Source organism: Asparagus officinalis, chromosome 5, assembly GCF_001876935.1.
Source record: "Asparagus officinalis chromosome 5, Aspof.V1, whole genome shotgun sequence".
Lineage (NCBI taxonomy): Eukaryota > Viridiplantae > Streptophyta > Magnoliopsida > Asparagales > Asparagaceae > Asparagus > Asparagus officinalis.
Genome location: NC_033798.1, coordinates 91,351,701 through 91,368,954, shown reverse-complemented (window position 1 = coordinate 91,368,954; position 17,254 = coordinate 91,351,701). Strand labels below are relative to the sequence as shown.

Genomic DNA, 17,254 nt, shown 5'->3' with positions numbered 1-17,254 from the left:
GATCTAGAAATTTTCACCATTTTTTTGTGAAATAAGTTTGTAGTATTACAGATTTTTTTGAGAGAAAAGTTTTGAGAAAGAAGTGAAGTCTAGATATCTGAAAATCATAAACTATTTATGGGTTTGAAAATGTGCTTCCAACAGTCATAACTTTTCAAAACACCCATTGGAAAAAATTGACACCCTTCAACAGTCAATTATATGTTGATAATTTGATCAATTCAAAATTTTAAAAATAACAGTAATAAAAAAATAATGTACTCAAGATATATATACTAAAAAAATAGAACATTTAAGCGGCAGCGGCAAGCGTGCAAAGTGCTAAGTGCGTCTAATAATCGCGTCAAAATCGCGCATTATTCGCGCTACCCGCACGCGGGTTTAGAAGCCTACACTTTGATCCATTATTCAAAGCCCAATAAGCATTCAATGCTTTTAAACCTCTAAAAGAATGTTCAAAATTCTAATGTGGGACTATCTTATTTTTTACAAACAAATACTAACACAAACTTGAAGGCAATGAAAACAATGTGTGTGTATTATTTGAGCTCTAAGTATAAATACACAAAGTATAAACTAAAACTACAAAACTAATTACCCAAGCTATAGGTCTTCAATGTAGCCCATCTTGGTTGCGGATGAAGCTTGATCTTGTATTTGACTTTGAATTCATCATTGCTTCATTCCGGTATCTGTTAACCTCCTTTGAATGTCATCGTTAAGCTCAATCCAACCAACCTCCAACCTCGATGTTTGTCTAGAATACCTAATAAACAAATATAAACACAAGACAAACGATGTTAGGAATTGTTTGTAAATGCATCAAAATAAGATTATACCGTAGGCTTATAAATATGACACCTAACAACATCAACACATTACTGGTATATAAGGGACTAATATCAAAATATAAAGATTTGACGGACTAATATCAAAATAGCTACGATTTATGGGAGTAATATATAAAACCCCAAAAACTAAACATAAAATTCAATCCCCTTACGTAGGATTTTAAACAATAGCTAGATTACTAAACTAGCCCGCTAACATACGGAGCTAACACATAATGATAGAAACTAAATTAAACTAAAATTCTTTAATGCGCAGTTTGAGCTTGGAAAATAATTACTTCCACTCTAAAACTCTTTTGGAACAGAAAATTCATTAAAGGTGCTCCTCCCTGCAATAAAAACATTAAGGGGCTGTTTGGTTGTATGTTTTTACCATGTAAAATGATGGAAAGTGTAAAAAAGTGGGTCCCAATGTCAGCTTTCATCACTTTCAATTGTTTGTTTGTAATTGTGAAAATAATGTAAAGTGATTTCATATGCTGATGTGGCTTGTAAAGTGATTTCATATAAAAAAGACATGATTTTAGGAGAAAGCTAACATTGAAGTCAGGAAAAAATAATAAAAAATAATTCCAACCAATATGATCATTTGAGTAGGGACCGTTTGTTACACTTTGTTACACTTTTCAAACAAACAATTAAAGTTAAATTTGCAAACCAAACAAGATATTTATGATTCCAATGGAATAAAAAACAAACAAAGAAAAGTATAAAAGTAAAATTGATGAAATGGACAACAATTTTCCAAGTTGTGTCATAAATACACAACTTTACCAACAACAACCAAACAGCCCCTAACCACCGTGAAAAATGGTAATAGCTGAATTAGTTATGGACATCAATAGAATGACACATATATTTCTTCAATAGTATCTTCTTTGATTTTATTAGTATTGTTTTGTTTGTACAAATTGCTTCGTCTGTTGAGTACACAATCAATTCTTCCATCCTGAGACAACTCATCTGAACCCAGCACAGAAAATCAACGAATGCTCCTCTAGAAAGAATTTCCCTATGCACAACAAAGTACAATTGACATCCTTTACCATCCTGAGACAACCCATCTAAACCCAGTACAGAATCTCAATGATTACTCGTCTCCAAAGAATTTCTCTATTACTTCAATGACTCCATTTACCACAGCAAGAAAAGTTTAAAAAAAATTCACAGCCCTGCTGCCACTGATCCAACAAGAGTAAACAAGCACACAAGAAACATTGCACAGCTGAAACTCGAAAGCACAACCCATTTTCTGGTCCAGGCTTCTACCTTCTTCTGCACAAGGTAAATATTCACCGGAAAGTAGACCGCGAGGAGCCAGAAGCTGATGGAACCCACCACTCCCAGTACCCCATTAAAAATCTTAATCTCTGGAAATATTATTGCAACCACAATTGTCACGGCCACGAATAGAGTTCTGAAGCTTAATCTCAGCAAAGTAGTTCTAATAGGCGGCAAGAACTGGATATTGACATGGTGGGAATTATTTATGAATCCGTTGCTGGGGAAAAAATTGCGGAGTGATCCCTCCACACATGAAAAAACTGTCTGGCTGTACATCTGATAAACCATGAGGAGTTTTTTTAGCAAAAAGGTCATGAATTAATCCTGCAATCTGTCATATGGATCAACAATATATAGAAATTTGTATTTTTACCAAATTAAGATGGTGAAGGATCTCTACCTGGTAACCTCCCAGTAGGTGAATAACAATGCAAAAATTGGCCACTTTAACTGCCCAGTTAGGCCCGTCAGGACCAAATTCAACAAGCAGGCTCCCTGGTGTGTCTTTTCCAAAGGCAGCATATTCCAAACATGAAGAAAGAATGTAGAAAACTGTGGTGATGCTGAGGGAGATAGCCGATGCTTTCTTCATTCTCTCGTTCTCTGGTGGCTTAAGAGTATCCTTCAATCAAAGAAAGCATCTAAGTTTCAGATTGAGCAAACTATTTTGGAAGTTTCGGAATCATCAATGTATTGACGGTCTCTCTTTTGCTAACTTTTACCTGAATCTCGAATAGAATTGTTGTGAACGGATAGGCAAATAATATGGCCCCAAGTGCTTGAGCGATCTGCCACACTTCTTGAGATGACGAAACCATAGAAAGCCTTCTAATTCTTCCTGCAGGTGTCTTTCTATTTGCTGAAACACATTCATTTATTAGGCCCAGACATACATTTCTTCCCCAAGGATTATATTGTTTGCAAACAGTTAAAATTGTCTTTTATTATATTTATGATTTTATTCATTCTCTTCATATTATCTAAAAGTTGTTATAATTAACTTCACACATCTACCCCTGTGCAAACATGTATACAATATGATTTTTTGTTCCCTCTGCTTAGATTTTGTTAAGTTGACTTAACATGTTGTAATAATATATGATGTTGATCAACCTTTAGAATATAGTAAGAGGGCACATCATGACCCTTCCAGATGCAATCTTAAAATCACTGTTAATTTACTTAGAAGTCCTATTTATATAGTATACCAACAAAACTAGCAACCCTGTTCAATGGCAACTTCTATCTGTGGTTATCGCATCTCAACTATTGATTTAAAGAAGAAGACACTCTGAGCTTTTACTTACCTATCAATTTGAGAGAACTCTGAAGAATTCCAATAAGCGTGTAGACAATGGACATGATTGCAGCCAGAAAGGTTAAAAATCTATTGTTATAAAAGTCCGATATCTGAGATAGAAATATCTGAGCACCTCCAAACATCAGCAAGAAGTAAGTAATTCCATTTGAACCCCAACCAAAAGATTTCCATAAGACCCTGCATTCAGAACAAGCAAGAGAAAGAACTAAAACTTTTTTATTCTCTTCCTTTTCACATCCAAATTAGACTTAAATCAGCAACAATTTCCTGAATTCAATAGAGAATTAGCTAACTATAGCATAAATTTATATAAATTGAAATAACCCATAACAATGGAAGCAGTATAATTGAGGAATCCCTCCTAAGAAAAAAAAGAAAAAGAAAAAGGGAAAAAGATGTTATAACTGTCCCAACACAAGCTTAGGTATTTGAAGCTTTTAGTTGCCATGACTGTTGAAATATTAGTGCAAAGTTATACAAAAATTTTACCAACTGTATAAAATAAGCTAAAAGGTTAAGCTAATTAAGAAATTCAAGCAAGAGCGTAGTCACATATTTAAATATTAATGCAAAGTTACAAAGACTACAATGATGGAGATAGAGCTAGGCCCAAAACAAACTAGCTGAAGTTTCAGGGAAAAATTTGGTTCCTCCTCATTATCACAACCTCTGTCCCAAATTTATGCAAGATTAAATCAAGACCACAAGTCTTTGATCAGTTGGTATCCTTTTGCTCTTTACATATATTTCTGCAATACCCAAACACCATATTTCAAAAAATTTATATGCCAGTCTCTTGTTAAGCCTCCGACTCAAGTCATCATGTCCCCATGCTATCACCGTGTCACTATAGTTTCAGCATTTTGCATGAAAGATCTAATCACATGCTTAGATATGTGATGCTCAACATCTGTTCTCGTGCCATGTACATGCGCCACAATAAGGAATAATAATCATATCAACTACTCGTTTATTTTGGATTAGATGATTCCCAACTTTTTTTGTTTCTAAAAGTCAGAACCTTCTACATTTATGATCCAGGTTGAACCAAAGTTCCATCCCCTTTAGCACATGAAGAAACAAATTCAAAGTTAAGATGCTAGGAAAATGTCAGGGATGCCTTGATGTTAATCAACAACATTTCATGAAATTCCTAAAACCATGGAATTAGAATTTCTGCTCAAATTATTTTTAGTCCTTTGATCTCGTTGTAGTCATAACTATTTTCTTTTTTAATGTACGGCAATCTAATGCATGATCATAAAACTTAAATATTGGAAGTGAATATCTTCTGAGAGAAGAAATGAAATTTTGATTTCAGAATGTCACTGTCCAACCTAACATAACCATGGACATGGTTATTCATAAACGAATATAATCTGCCTGTGGATTTCACAAGTTTAGATTTTAAACAGAGGGCCTTGGATCTCTATCACAACACCCAAAAAAATTCGAAAGAAGGTCTTAAACATATAATGCAAGGGAACAGAAGATAAGCGCCTATCCCTAATACAAAAGATATTATTAAAATTTTAATAAGCGGCTAACGGATTGCTGAAAGCATAATACCTCATGCTAGTGGCAGATGTAATGTTGTAAGCTATTGCAGTCCCAACGATATATGCTTGCTGAAAGCACACACAAACCCAGGCAGCCGTCACACCTACATATACGACAATACCTCATGCTACAGTTCTTAATCCAAAGCTATTAAAAGATTGATTTTCTTCTTTCTTTGTCATATTACTGGATTGTCTATGTTTGTTTTCAACTCTTCTGGCAAGTATTACTGGCAAGCTCAAAATTAGTGGTTATTTCGGCTTTGTTAAGGATACATATGTATAGCTTTTCAAATAGAAAAGTAGATGAAATGAGTACAAGAAGAAGGTCGATTTTTTAAATCAATTCAGCTCCATAACGGAAAAAAGAGTTGAATGAGAATAAAGAAATTTGTTAAATTTTCTGAAAATCTTTTGCGCATTTAGACCGTAATCCATGATATGGAAGTGAGAATAACTGTGCCATTTATTATTTGATAATGTTACAGCCCTGGTGAAATAGGATGAGGTTCCTAAACAAATTTACCTCTTGAGGGGGAAAATGCCCTAAAATTTTCTTTAAAATATTAAACGTATAGTTATATGGACATGATAAGCATTCCATTTATAGTTATATGCCCTAAAATTCTTTGATAAGTACATAAATTCTTTCAATAGAAAGAAGGGTTGACAATTTTACCAAATTTTTCTCTCACAGCATCCATGTATGTACTGTTAATAGGGTGTCGGGCATCTGATGATATGTAACAATCAGCAAGCACAGTAGACTGGAAATATGTGATTCCAGCAACAAAAACCATGAAAAGAGTGCCACCAATCCAACCCAACTGAGTCAGACTACACGCCAGTGATAGAACCCCGGACCCTATCATTGCTGTTATTATGTGTGCACTGGCAGTGAAAGTAGTTCCTGATCAAGGGAAGGGAAAGAAACAAGTAAATTTGTAGTTGTTGGGTTTACATTTGTCCATGACTAATTTATAATATAAATAACACGACATATCTTGTTCAGATCAGTACGTAAACAAGGTAATTGAACAAATAATCCAAACTTTACTTTGCAGTATTTCGCATAAGTGAAGAAGAAAACACAGTAACCACTCAACATGACATCGTTAGATCTACTTGATTGTTTTTTTTCCCGAAATGTTATGCATAGAAAGTGTAAATAACCTGTCCGAACATTGATCCATAGGCTTCCACTACATTGCTTTTTGAGGGAACTGTTGGAAACTACCCCCAGGGTTTCATTATTAAGAGTTTAACAAAACAAACCCAAAGTACAAAAGCAGAAAATGCCATAGACAAAAAAGCTTATGCTAAATTGTTTAACGGGTTAATGCAAACATATTGATAATATTGTAGAATTGGCAGAATAGCAGTTTTCAGACTCAGGATTCATGCAGACAGGTTGGCGGTCGACCGTGGCGGTCGACCGCGTTAGTGCACAGAGCTTACTGGGCGAGCAGCATAAAGAGGAGATTTGGGGCTTCTATTGTTGGAGCCATTTGGAGAGATTAAGAGGGCTTATTTGTGGGTTTTGGTAAGATTTGTAACCCTAATTTGTATCCCCCTTGATTTTAAATAGTAAAACTCCCTCATCCTCGTCCCGTGGACGTAGGCACATTGCCGAACCACATAAATCTTGTGTTCTTGCTGTGATCTATTATTGGTTCTTGTGTGTGCTATTGACTTGTCAATTCGGCTTCCGCGGCGCACAACAAGTGGTATCAGAGCTCCGGCTTGGATTTGGGAGTTTTGTTCGAAGGATTCACTGTTAGATTCTTGTTTGGAGAGTAGATCTATAATATGGGTGATACAAACAGGGCTAGTTCAAATGCTACTAGTACATCGGAGTCGGTTTTGACAAAGGCGATCCAAAATTTGAGCATCAATAATACTAAAATTGATGTTCCAAAGTTCGACGGCAAGATCAACTTCGGTTTGTGGAGGTGTCAAGTTATGGACGCCTTAGATGTACAAAATTTGGAAGAGACTCTTGAGCTACAAGAGAAACCCGACGATATTGATGACAGAGTTTGGAAGAAAATGCACAGTAAGGCTTGTGGGGTTATGCGGTCATGCTTGACGCCGGATCTCATTTATGATGTGATGAACGAGACGTTGGCGAAGAGATTGTGGGAAACACTCAATGAAAAATATTTGACGAAGAGCATTGAGAATCGGCTTCATTTGAAAAAGAGGTTCTACCAATTCAAGATGAAGAGGGGAGTTTCCATTTGGGAGCATGTTAACAACTTCACAAAGCTAATTTCGGATATGGCTAATGTAGATATCATGGTGAAGGATAAAGACAAGACGATGTTACTATTGTGTTCGTTGCCGGATGATGAGTTTAGTACGTTTGTTCTTATTATGATAAATGAACGAACTACAGTTAGCTACAAGGAGGTTACCTCGGCGTTGGTAAATTATGAGCTGAGGAAGAATGATGGTGAGCCCTCCGAGAAGACATCGGGTGATGCATTAGTAGTTCATGGTCGTAGTCCAAACCGTCAAAGGTTCAACAGCTCAAAATCAAAGAATAGGGGTGGCCATAAGAGTGTTGGTAGAAATTAATGTGTCTTTTACAAAGAAGAGGGACATTGAAAAAATAAATGCCGAAAGTTGAAGGATAGAGCCGGGAAGCAAAGGAAGAAAGTTGTATAAGCTTCAGAGGTGAATGTTGCTAAAGTTATTAGCGACACTTCAGATTCAGATTCTTCCGGTTATTTTTGTCCCGCACTGCCGTCAGTTTGTTATGTCGACTCTACGGAGTGGATGCTTGATTCGGGAGCTACATTTCATATTTGTCCTAAGAAGGATTGGTTTACCAACCTTGAGTTGGAGAGAGTGGACGTGGTGCTCATGAGGAACGACCACGTTTGTCTTATTAGTGGAATTGGCTCAGTCAGAATCAGAATGCATGATGGGGTAACTAGAGAGTTGAAAGAAGTAAGGTTCGTGTTGCAGTTGACAAAGAACATCATTTCTCTTAGGACTTTGGAGGCAGCTGGTTATAGAGTGATCTTAGAGGATGCTACATTGAAGGTCATGAAGGGGTCCATGGTGGTGATGCAGGATGTCAGGAAAAATAATCTATACTACTTGAAGGGCAAGACAGTTAAAGGGGGTCTGGCTGTTTCTATCATCACAGAGGAGGATACTATCACACTATAACACATGATGCTTGGACACACAGGTGATAAATCCCTACAGTCATTAGCAAAACAGGGGCTATTTAAAGGTGCAAAGACCTGTAAGATGGAGCTGTGTAAGCATTGTATATTTGGAAAAAAGACTAAAGTGAAGTTTGACATCGCTATTCACAACACCCAAGGTATATTAGATTACATTCACACAGATGTTTTGGATCCTTCTAAGCACACATCGCTTGCTAGGGCAAATTATTTTGTCATTTTCATTGATGATTATTCCAGGAGGAATTGGGTATATACCATAAAACATAAACATGAGGTTCTGGATATATTTGTGGAGTGAAAGAAGAAAGTGAAGCTGCAGACAGGTAGAAATGTGAAGACTCTTCATTCAGACAATAGTGGAGAGTATAAGAGTGATCCATTTCTGTAGTTTTGTCGGGATCACGGCATTAGAAGACACTTCACAGTTAGAGAGACACCGTAACAGAATGGGGTGACAGAGAGGCTGAACCGTACCTTGCTGGAGAAGGTGCGATGAATGATGACGCAGAGTGGATTGGCTAGATCCTTTTGGACTGAGGCGTTAGTTTATGCGAGCCATCTCGTTAACAGGTTGCCATGCACTGCGATAGAGGGGAAGACTCTGATGGAGCGTTAGTCTGGTTCTGTGGTTAGTGATTATGAGACTCTTCGGATATTTGGGTGTCCAGCTTATTTCCATGTCAGTAATGGGAAGTTGAATCCGATGGTAAGGAAGACTGTCTTTGTGAGATTTAGAGAAGGTGTCAAAATCTTCAAATTATGGGATCCACAAGACAAAAAGATGGTAATTAGCAGAGATGTCACATTTGATAAGACGTACATGATGAAGTGTCGAGTTCCTTAGCAGATGGAGGAAGATCAGACAGGAGGGATATCACAGCAGGAGGAGGATGATGTGACTCCACCCACTCCAGTCAGTACTGTGTTCATTGAGACTCCTACAAAGGTAATACTGGAAGGAGATGAGATGACAGTCGGGTATTTGGAGGATACAGTGGATGGTGAGGCTCAGGAGCAGGGTTATGCTCAGGGGTCCATTACAGCAGATAGACCGAGAAGAGAGATTTATCGGCCAGCTAGATATGATGATGTCATGGTGGCATATGCTTTATCGGTGGAGGTCGTTGATTTGATTCCTGTCATATTCAGGAAGGCAGAGTCTAGCCCTGATTCCATTAGGTGGAGGAATGCTATGGAGGAGGAGATGTAATCTCTTCAGAAGAACGACACTTAGGAACTTGCAAAGCTACCTAAGGTAAGAAAGTTATTGGTTACAAGTGGATGTATGCTAAGAAGGAGGGATCTTCTATTGGGGACATTCGATTCAAAGTCAGATTAGTTGCTAAGGGATATGCACAGCTTGAGGGCGTTGATTACAACGAGGTGTTTTCACCTGTTGTGAAGCATTCGTCGATTCGGATACTATTGGCATTGGTGGCACAGCTGGACTTAGATTTGATCCAAATAGACGTGAAGACGGCCTTTCTACATGGAGACTTAGACGAGGAGATCTACATGACACAACATATGGGGTTTAAAGCTGCAGGAAGGGAAAATTTAGTGTGCAAATTGAAGAAATCTCTTTATGGACTGAAACAATCACCGCGACAGTGGTACAAGAGATTTGATAGCTTTATGATTGGCCAAAGGTACACGAGGAGCCCTTATGACCCATGTGTTTATATGCGTAAGCTACAGGATGGTAAGCATATTTATTTGTTATTGTATGTTGATGTTGTGCTCATAGCTTCCAGAAACACTTCAGCTGTTGGGAAATTTAAAAAAAAAAGCTGTTATCTGAATTTGAGATGAAGGACCTGGGAGAGGCTAAAAAGATATTGGGTATGAAGATTGAGCGAGATAGGGTGAAGGAGAAATTAAAGCTTACACAGAGGAGTTACTTGCAGAAGATGCTGAAAAAATTCAGTTTTGAAGATAATACCAATGTGGTGAGTACTCCATTAGCTCCCCACTTCAAGCTTTCAGCTTTGATGTCACCAGTTTCAGTGGAGGATCGGGGCTACATGTCCAAAGTTTCATACGTCAGCGCAGTGGGTAGCTTAATGTATGTTATGGTGTGTACAAGGTCAGATTTATCACAGGCCGTGAGCATGATATCTAGGTACATGCACAACCCCGGGAAGGAGCATTAGGAGGCCGTGAAGTGGATTCTACAGTATATTAAGGGTACCGTAGATGTTGGGTTGATATTTGTGAAGAATGGTGAGACAAGGCAGGATTATATTGGCTACGTGAATTCAGACTATGCCGGAGATACTGATAAGCGTCGGTCCACTACAGGTTATGTTTTTATATTAACTAGTGCACCGGTGTGTTGGAGATACTCTTAAGTCTACAGTGACGCTTTCTACTACGGAGGCGGAATATATGGCGATGACTGAAGCAGTAAAGGAGGCTTTGTGGCTACATGGTTTGTTGGATGATTTGGGAATTACACAGGAGATCATTCAGGTATATTGTGATAGCATGTCAGCTATCTATTTGGCGAAGAACCAAGTCTACCATGCACGCACGAAACACATTGATGTCAGATTTTACTTTGTACGTGACGTAGATGATGGTGATGTCACGTTGGAGAAGGTCCACACTAAGGATAACCCTGCTGATATGTTGACTAAAGTTGTACCAGGTGTGAAGTTTGGTCATTGTTTGAACCTATTGAACATTCTTCATTGTTGAGGTCGTTGGCGACCATTTGGTTGAACTACGTTCGACTTGATTCCTTGGACAAGAGGATACGTAGACAGTCTTACAGATGCAGTCGGTTGTATGAGTTGAGATTGATTGGGGGGTTTTTGGTGTTGGCTTAGTTTTGACAAAATGTTCGCCGAGGTGGAGATTTGTAGAATTGGCAGAATAGCAGTTTTCAGGCTCAGGATTCATGCAGATAGGTTGGCGGTCGACCGTGGCGGTCGACCGCGCGACCGCAGAAGTTTTTGTTTTTGTGGCGGTCGACTGCCACGGTCGACCGCAGTTTTCTCTGGATTTTGATGTTGTTCTGGCATTGAGGGCGGTCGACCGTGGCAGTCACGATGATGGATCGCGATCGACCGTGGCAGTCAACCGCGATGGATCGCGGTCGACTTCCATGATCGACCGTCGAAGCGGTTTTGGGCTGATTCATGTTTCAGACCCGTTTCGTTTGTGAGTTGTATAAATACCATTAACTCGTTTTTAGGGTTTAAAGGGAGAAGATTTTGAGCAGCTAAAGGAGGAGATTTTGGGCTTCTATTGTTGGAGCTATTTGGAGAGATTAAGAGGGCTTATTTGTGGGTTTTGGTAAGATTTATAACCCTAATTTGTATCCCCTTGATTTCAAATAGTAAAACTCCCCCCTCTTTGCCTCGTGGACGTAGGCACATTGTCGAACCACGTAAATCTTGTGTTCTTGCTGTGATTGGATTGCTTGTGTTCTATTGTGATCTATTATTGGTTCTTGTGTGTGTTATTGACTTGTCGATTCGGTTTCCGCGACGCACAACAAATATGGCAGCTGAACTTGGTCATCAAGAAAGTGAATCACGATTGCAGACAAGGAAAAAAAAAGGTTTTCCCTCCCTAGAAGCCATCGTAATAGTGTATTATACGGAAACCACCTTTCACTCTCAAGTTATACATAAACATTTTAAAGTGGGTTTTTGATGCAATTAACCACCTCCTTGTCAATTTTTTCACTAAAACCCCAAAATTACCCTTAAATACTCACATTGAAGGCACATCACTCATTTTCTAAGTATTTCGATCTATAACTCATGTACCTTGCACTTGAATTTTTGTTGAACTTATTGTTAGTTTTTTAGTGAATATTTGGATGGAAGGTGGTTGACTACAATAAAAACCTACTTTAAATGTTGTGGTTTATGTATAAATTAAAATTGTAGCTGAAAGGTGATTTTTTATATCAATGTCAAGAACACATATCTATTCCTAACAAACAAAATAAACATAGATCAAAATATCAATGTCAAGAACATATATCTATTCCTAACAAACAAAATACTTGCAATCGAAAAAATGGCTTGAAAAGATATAGGTATATTCAAAAAACAACAACCACAACAGGAAATTGAAATGGCTCAGAATGCACGCTCCATGCTGCTTTAGTTTATCAAAAATATGAATCAAGAACAGATATCTAAAATCAATTACTGAACCGTTGCTTTTAATTAGTGAAGAAATTTAAAAAAAAAAAGAGAGAAAATCAAAGCTTATTAAACCCAAACCCCATGATCTTCATTCTACAAAGAAAAAGAAAAGGAAAAAGAAATTTGGAGGATTAAGCTTCATAATCTTAGTGATTCGATTTCTCATTTCTCTAGTTCTTAGTTAAGATTGTTGGCTTGTAATTAGGGGAAAAAACCTTGTTTTCGGCCGCCGCGTCGTCTCCGGCGATGGTACGAAGAACGCTCCGGCTCTCCAGTGGCCACCCTGGCTGCCGCCGAACCCAATCAAACCCATTAGGGTTCGCGTGCAGACAATGAACAGAGAAAGGTGAGGACGAAATGGATACTTTTCTCTGTCGCCCTTGACCGAGAAGCATTAGCTTTGTACCCAAAATAGCTTATGCAACATCGTTTGTATTAAAATACTTATATATATATTACATGGTACGGTTCTCCAAAGTGTTGTCAGAATTAGCGTGAATAGATTTTTTTTTCTTATTAGTTATCTTTTAGAATATTTGATATAAAAATAATCTATTATACGCTATTTTAAATAATAGTCTTATTTTAGTAAAAAGCAACTATTGAATCAAACATGTTATTTCTATTTTATTGTAGAAAAATATATAAAACAATTTGACATTGTGTAGTTATTTATCTTTGACAAGATAAATATTAACTAGTGTGGCCAACTATATTTTAGAATTACCGTTCACATGATATTTATTGAAAGGTTGTATACTTGATGAAATTATACTCTATTTTTTCATAAACAGTCTCTTTTTCATGAAAGATATATATTACAGAGTACGGTTCTCCAAAGTGTTGTCAGAATTAGCGTGAATAGATTTTTTTTTTCTTATTAGTTATCTTTTAGAATATTTGATATAAAAATAATCTATTATACGCTATTTTAAATAATAGTCTTATTTTAGTAAAAAGCAACTATTGAATCAAACATGTTATTTCTATTTCATTGTAGAAAAATATATAAAACAATTTGACATTGTGTAGTTATTTATCTTTGACAAGATAAATATTAACTAGTGTGGCCAACTATATTTTAGAATTACCGTTCACATGATATTTATTGAAAGGTTGTATACTTGATGAAATTATACTCTATTTTTTCATAAACAGTCTCTTTTTCATGAAAGATATATGATAAAAGTTTACAAAAGCATTTATATCGGTTTTTGTACAAGTAGAAATTGCAAGTGATATTTTCAAAAGTATTTAAAATGTTAAAAATTCTCTAAAGTCCACAACATTTCAGAGTGTCCGGTGCTCAACAGTTCCACTGATGATATGTTGTTTTGTTTTATCAAAGAAGTGAGTCAAGAACATGTCTCAAAGAAAAAGGGGAAAAAAACATACGTATATTGATCTAAACATCGGCTTCTCCTTGTACACAAGAAGATTGCAAATACACTTCAAAGACAAAATCTATTCCCCAAAAGGACAAAAATCTTATAGTAAAAACAAATAGATTGAAGCTATCAAAAAAACATAACAAACATTAGAGGAAAATATGGTCGGCTACTTGGAAAAGATATGAAAGAAAAAAATTAATAAAAGTTACATAATAAGAAAGTCAAATGGCTCAGAATGTGGGCTCGCTGTTGCTTTGGTTTATCGAAATAGTGAATCAAGAACATATCTCAGAAACACAAAATAGCTAATCAAGAATAGATATCAAAGAAAACGAAAGAAAATATATAGATCATAAAGTCGACTTCTCCTGAGCCCTAAATCATTGCAAATGCACTTGAACGCAAAATTTATTCCCTAACTAATTAAAACCCAGTAATAAAAACAACTGGAAATTAACAAAAAAAATAAAATATAGCAAATTGAAATGCCTCAGAACTCAAGCTCACTGCTGCTTACGTTATCGAAAAAGTGAAACAAGAACAGATATCAAAGAAAAAAGAAACCAACATAGATCACGATATTGTCTTTCTCCGCAGAATTGCAAAATTAGCAGAAATGAGTGCTCACCAGTTTTGATGCTCTGCTGACTTGGTCTATTTGGGAGCAATGGCTGTGTTTGACCTTCGCCTCTTTCTTCTTGCCCTTCACTGGACGATGTGCTGTCTGCAACTCTCACTACACTTTCTTCTCGAGGATTTCGGCCTGATGGCGGGTCTTCACATTGGACGCCTCTTTCTCCTTCAGAATTTGCGGCCAGTGACCTGTTTTCGCCTTGAACCGCGACTGATCGTTCTTCTCGAGCATTTAGGCCTGACTGCATGTTTTCACCTTCGATCGCTGTTTCTCCTTCAGAATTTGTGGCCAATGACCTGTTTTCTCCTTGAACTGCGACTGTGCTTTCTTCTTGATCATCATCTGTGCCTGACTGCGTGTTTCCATCCTCTCCTGCACTTTCTCCTTCAAGATCCGAGGCTGATGACTTGCTTTCACCTTGGACCGCTCTTTTCTCTTCAGAACTACCTGTGCCCGATGTCGTCTTTTCAATCTCGCCTTCGCTTTCTTCTTGAGAATTAATTGTGCCTGAAGATTGCTGCTTGTTTTCAACATTGCCTGCTCTTTCTTCTTCTATGTTATTTTCTTCAGAATTCGTGACTGCTGCCGCTTTGTTGATTTCTGCACGTTCGCCCGCTCTCTCTGTTTTAGCCTTTTCGGCCGATGGCTTGTCTTCTTCTCCTTCTTCGGCTGCTCTTTTTCTTCCTTCTTCTCCTTCTCCTGCCATGGCTGAACTCTACTTTCTTGATGGAAATTCTTGGAATTTGGGGTTTTTCTTGTGATTTGGCTTTTTTTTTTTTTTGACCCCCTTGATGAAGAAGATTAAGCGACAGAAAACTGTATATTTGTAGAGTGAGGAGAGCGGGAACTCTTGCGGCGAATCACAACCGTTGATTTGGGCCCACAGGCAGTTTGACAGTTATCGCGTGCGCTGATACAGTTGGTGGCCGTTGATAAGTTGTTATTTTGTGTCCTGCGTTTCTCATTTGGCCCTTCAATTTATTTATATCGTCTTCACGGTTTTTCATGGGAGAATCATAGTGGCTCGTTATTGTCCCAAAAGTAGATATCCAAATAGCATGAAGTATTTGTCTTTTGTTGTTTTATAATTGCTGTCTACTATATTAATGATACACTAAGTAACTGATAATACTTTGTGAATCGCATTTTATTAAAGGGTTTGGGGCTGTTTGTTTGAAGGTGTTTTTTTGGAAAACCTGGTTTTTGGAACAAAAAGTAACATTTGTGTGGTTTTAGAAATCTAAAAATTGCGTTTGTTTCATTTTTTTTTAAGAAATGGTTTCCTAAAACCTTGTCAAATAGTGTTTTTTTTTTGCAGCGGCGAAATACTATCTAAAAGCTCTGAAATGGGTCTTTTTTAGAAATGAAAGGGTCAGCTCAGCTTCTCAGCCTCTCCGTTTTTCTCGTCGAGTACAAAACCGTCCTTAGGGCTCACCGCTTCTCATTACCCCCCGCCTCGCCATTTCCCTCTTCCTCTTCCCGCCGTTTCAAAAAAAATCAACGAATTTTTGCTCAAACGCGGGCATATTTTTGTGTAATGTTGATCCCCCTGTTGATTTCCTCCTTGCTGAACCCTAGCTATTGAGTTCGAGATGAAATTTCTTATTGTTTGGAGGTTTACAAAGGCTTCTGCAGTGTGATTTTGGGGGTTTTCAGGTAGCTTGCCGGCGTAGTTCTTGCGATGCAATTTGCTCTTAGATCAGTGACCTCGGTTCACCCCCTCACCCTATTCTGCAGATCTGACGTCTTGATTTCTCATATAGCTTTTCCTACTTAAGAAATCACCTAAAGGCCCTTCGGATCTGCTCTAAAATGTAGCAAAGGTATAATCTTTTAAAACTTTGTGATACTTGATTGTGTTTGAGGTTTGGTTATATTCAAACAATACTATTTTTTTTCTGCTAGTTGAAGACGTTAGTATTATGCTGATGTATGTTTACTGCTATACGTTGAGATAATTTCTGTTAAAATCTGATATTTAACAATATTTTCTCTCTAATTTTATTTATAATTGGTTAGCTATAGAGATGACTTTGCGTTTAAGGTTTTGCATGTGTTTAAAAATGTTTATTTAACTGTTGTAGATGGATGAGATGGATGCTGATACACTAATGAGGATGTCAAGTAATGCCACTATGTCTGCCATCGTTACTGTGTTGACTTGTTTAATGAGAATTCGTGCTAGAAAAAAAAACTATCACCTATCATCATAGGGAGGGAAAACAGAAAAAGATAGAGACTAGAAATGCCCACATCAACCGTGTATTTTTGGGCTATAGTCAAAGCTGTAGGGATTATGTTAGAATGAGGCCGCAGGCATTCGAAAATCTGGTTAGAATAATGAGAGTCAAGGGCCTACTACAGGATTCACGTGATGTTAAAGTAGAAGAACAATTGATCATGTTCCTGAATATATTAGGACATAAAACTAAAAATAGAATAGTTAGATCACATTTCATAAGATCCGGAGAAACAATTTCTAGATATTTCAACAAATGCCTAGAAGCTGTTGGTCGTATAAGGGGACGGTTCCTGAAGCAAGCACCAAATGAATTGGCGCCAGAGATTGCAAACAATCCTTTGTACTATCCTTATTTCAAGGTAACGAACTCATTCCCTTAACGTGAATTGAACAAATGAGCTTTTTTGTTGTCTGAATTAATAGTGATGTTCGTACAATATATAGGATTGCATTGGAATGATAGATGGAACTCACATCGACGCCATGCTTCCCGCTAGACTTGTCGCTCGCTTTAGAGGCCGTAAAGGTGTAACCTAAAATGTTCTAGCCGCATGCACCCCAAATAAGTTATTTTCGTACGTTCTAGCTGGATGGGAGGGATCT

At 37.4% G+C, this 17,254-nt stretch overlaps 1 protein-coding gene across 2 annotated transcripts; it reads right to left on the bottom strand.

Annotated features, from left to right (window-relative positions):
• On the bottom strand, positions 1,716-15,192 carry LOC109840161 (probable amino acid permease 7). Of its 2 annotated transcripts, none has more exons than XM_020408691.1 (7): positions 14,404-15,192; positions 5,695-5,925; positions 5,026-5,119; positions 3,443-3,633; positions 2,858-2,994; positions 2,536-2,757; positions 1,716-2,411 (listed from the first exon to the last, which is right to left on the bottom strand). In XM_020408691.1, exons 1-7 carry the CDS (start codon positions 15,113-15,115, stop codon positions 2,016-2,018), a joined length of 1,983 nt encoding a protein of 660 aa, XP_020264280.1. In that variant the 5' UTR covers positions 15,116-15,192; the 3' UTR covers positions 1,716-2,015. The 2 variants fall into 2 exon arrangements, with proteins under 2 accessions (XP_020264280.1, XP_020264281.1); XM_020408692.1 differs by having other exon boundaries at positions 2,200-2,466.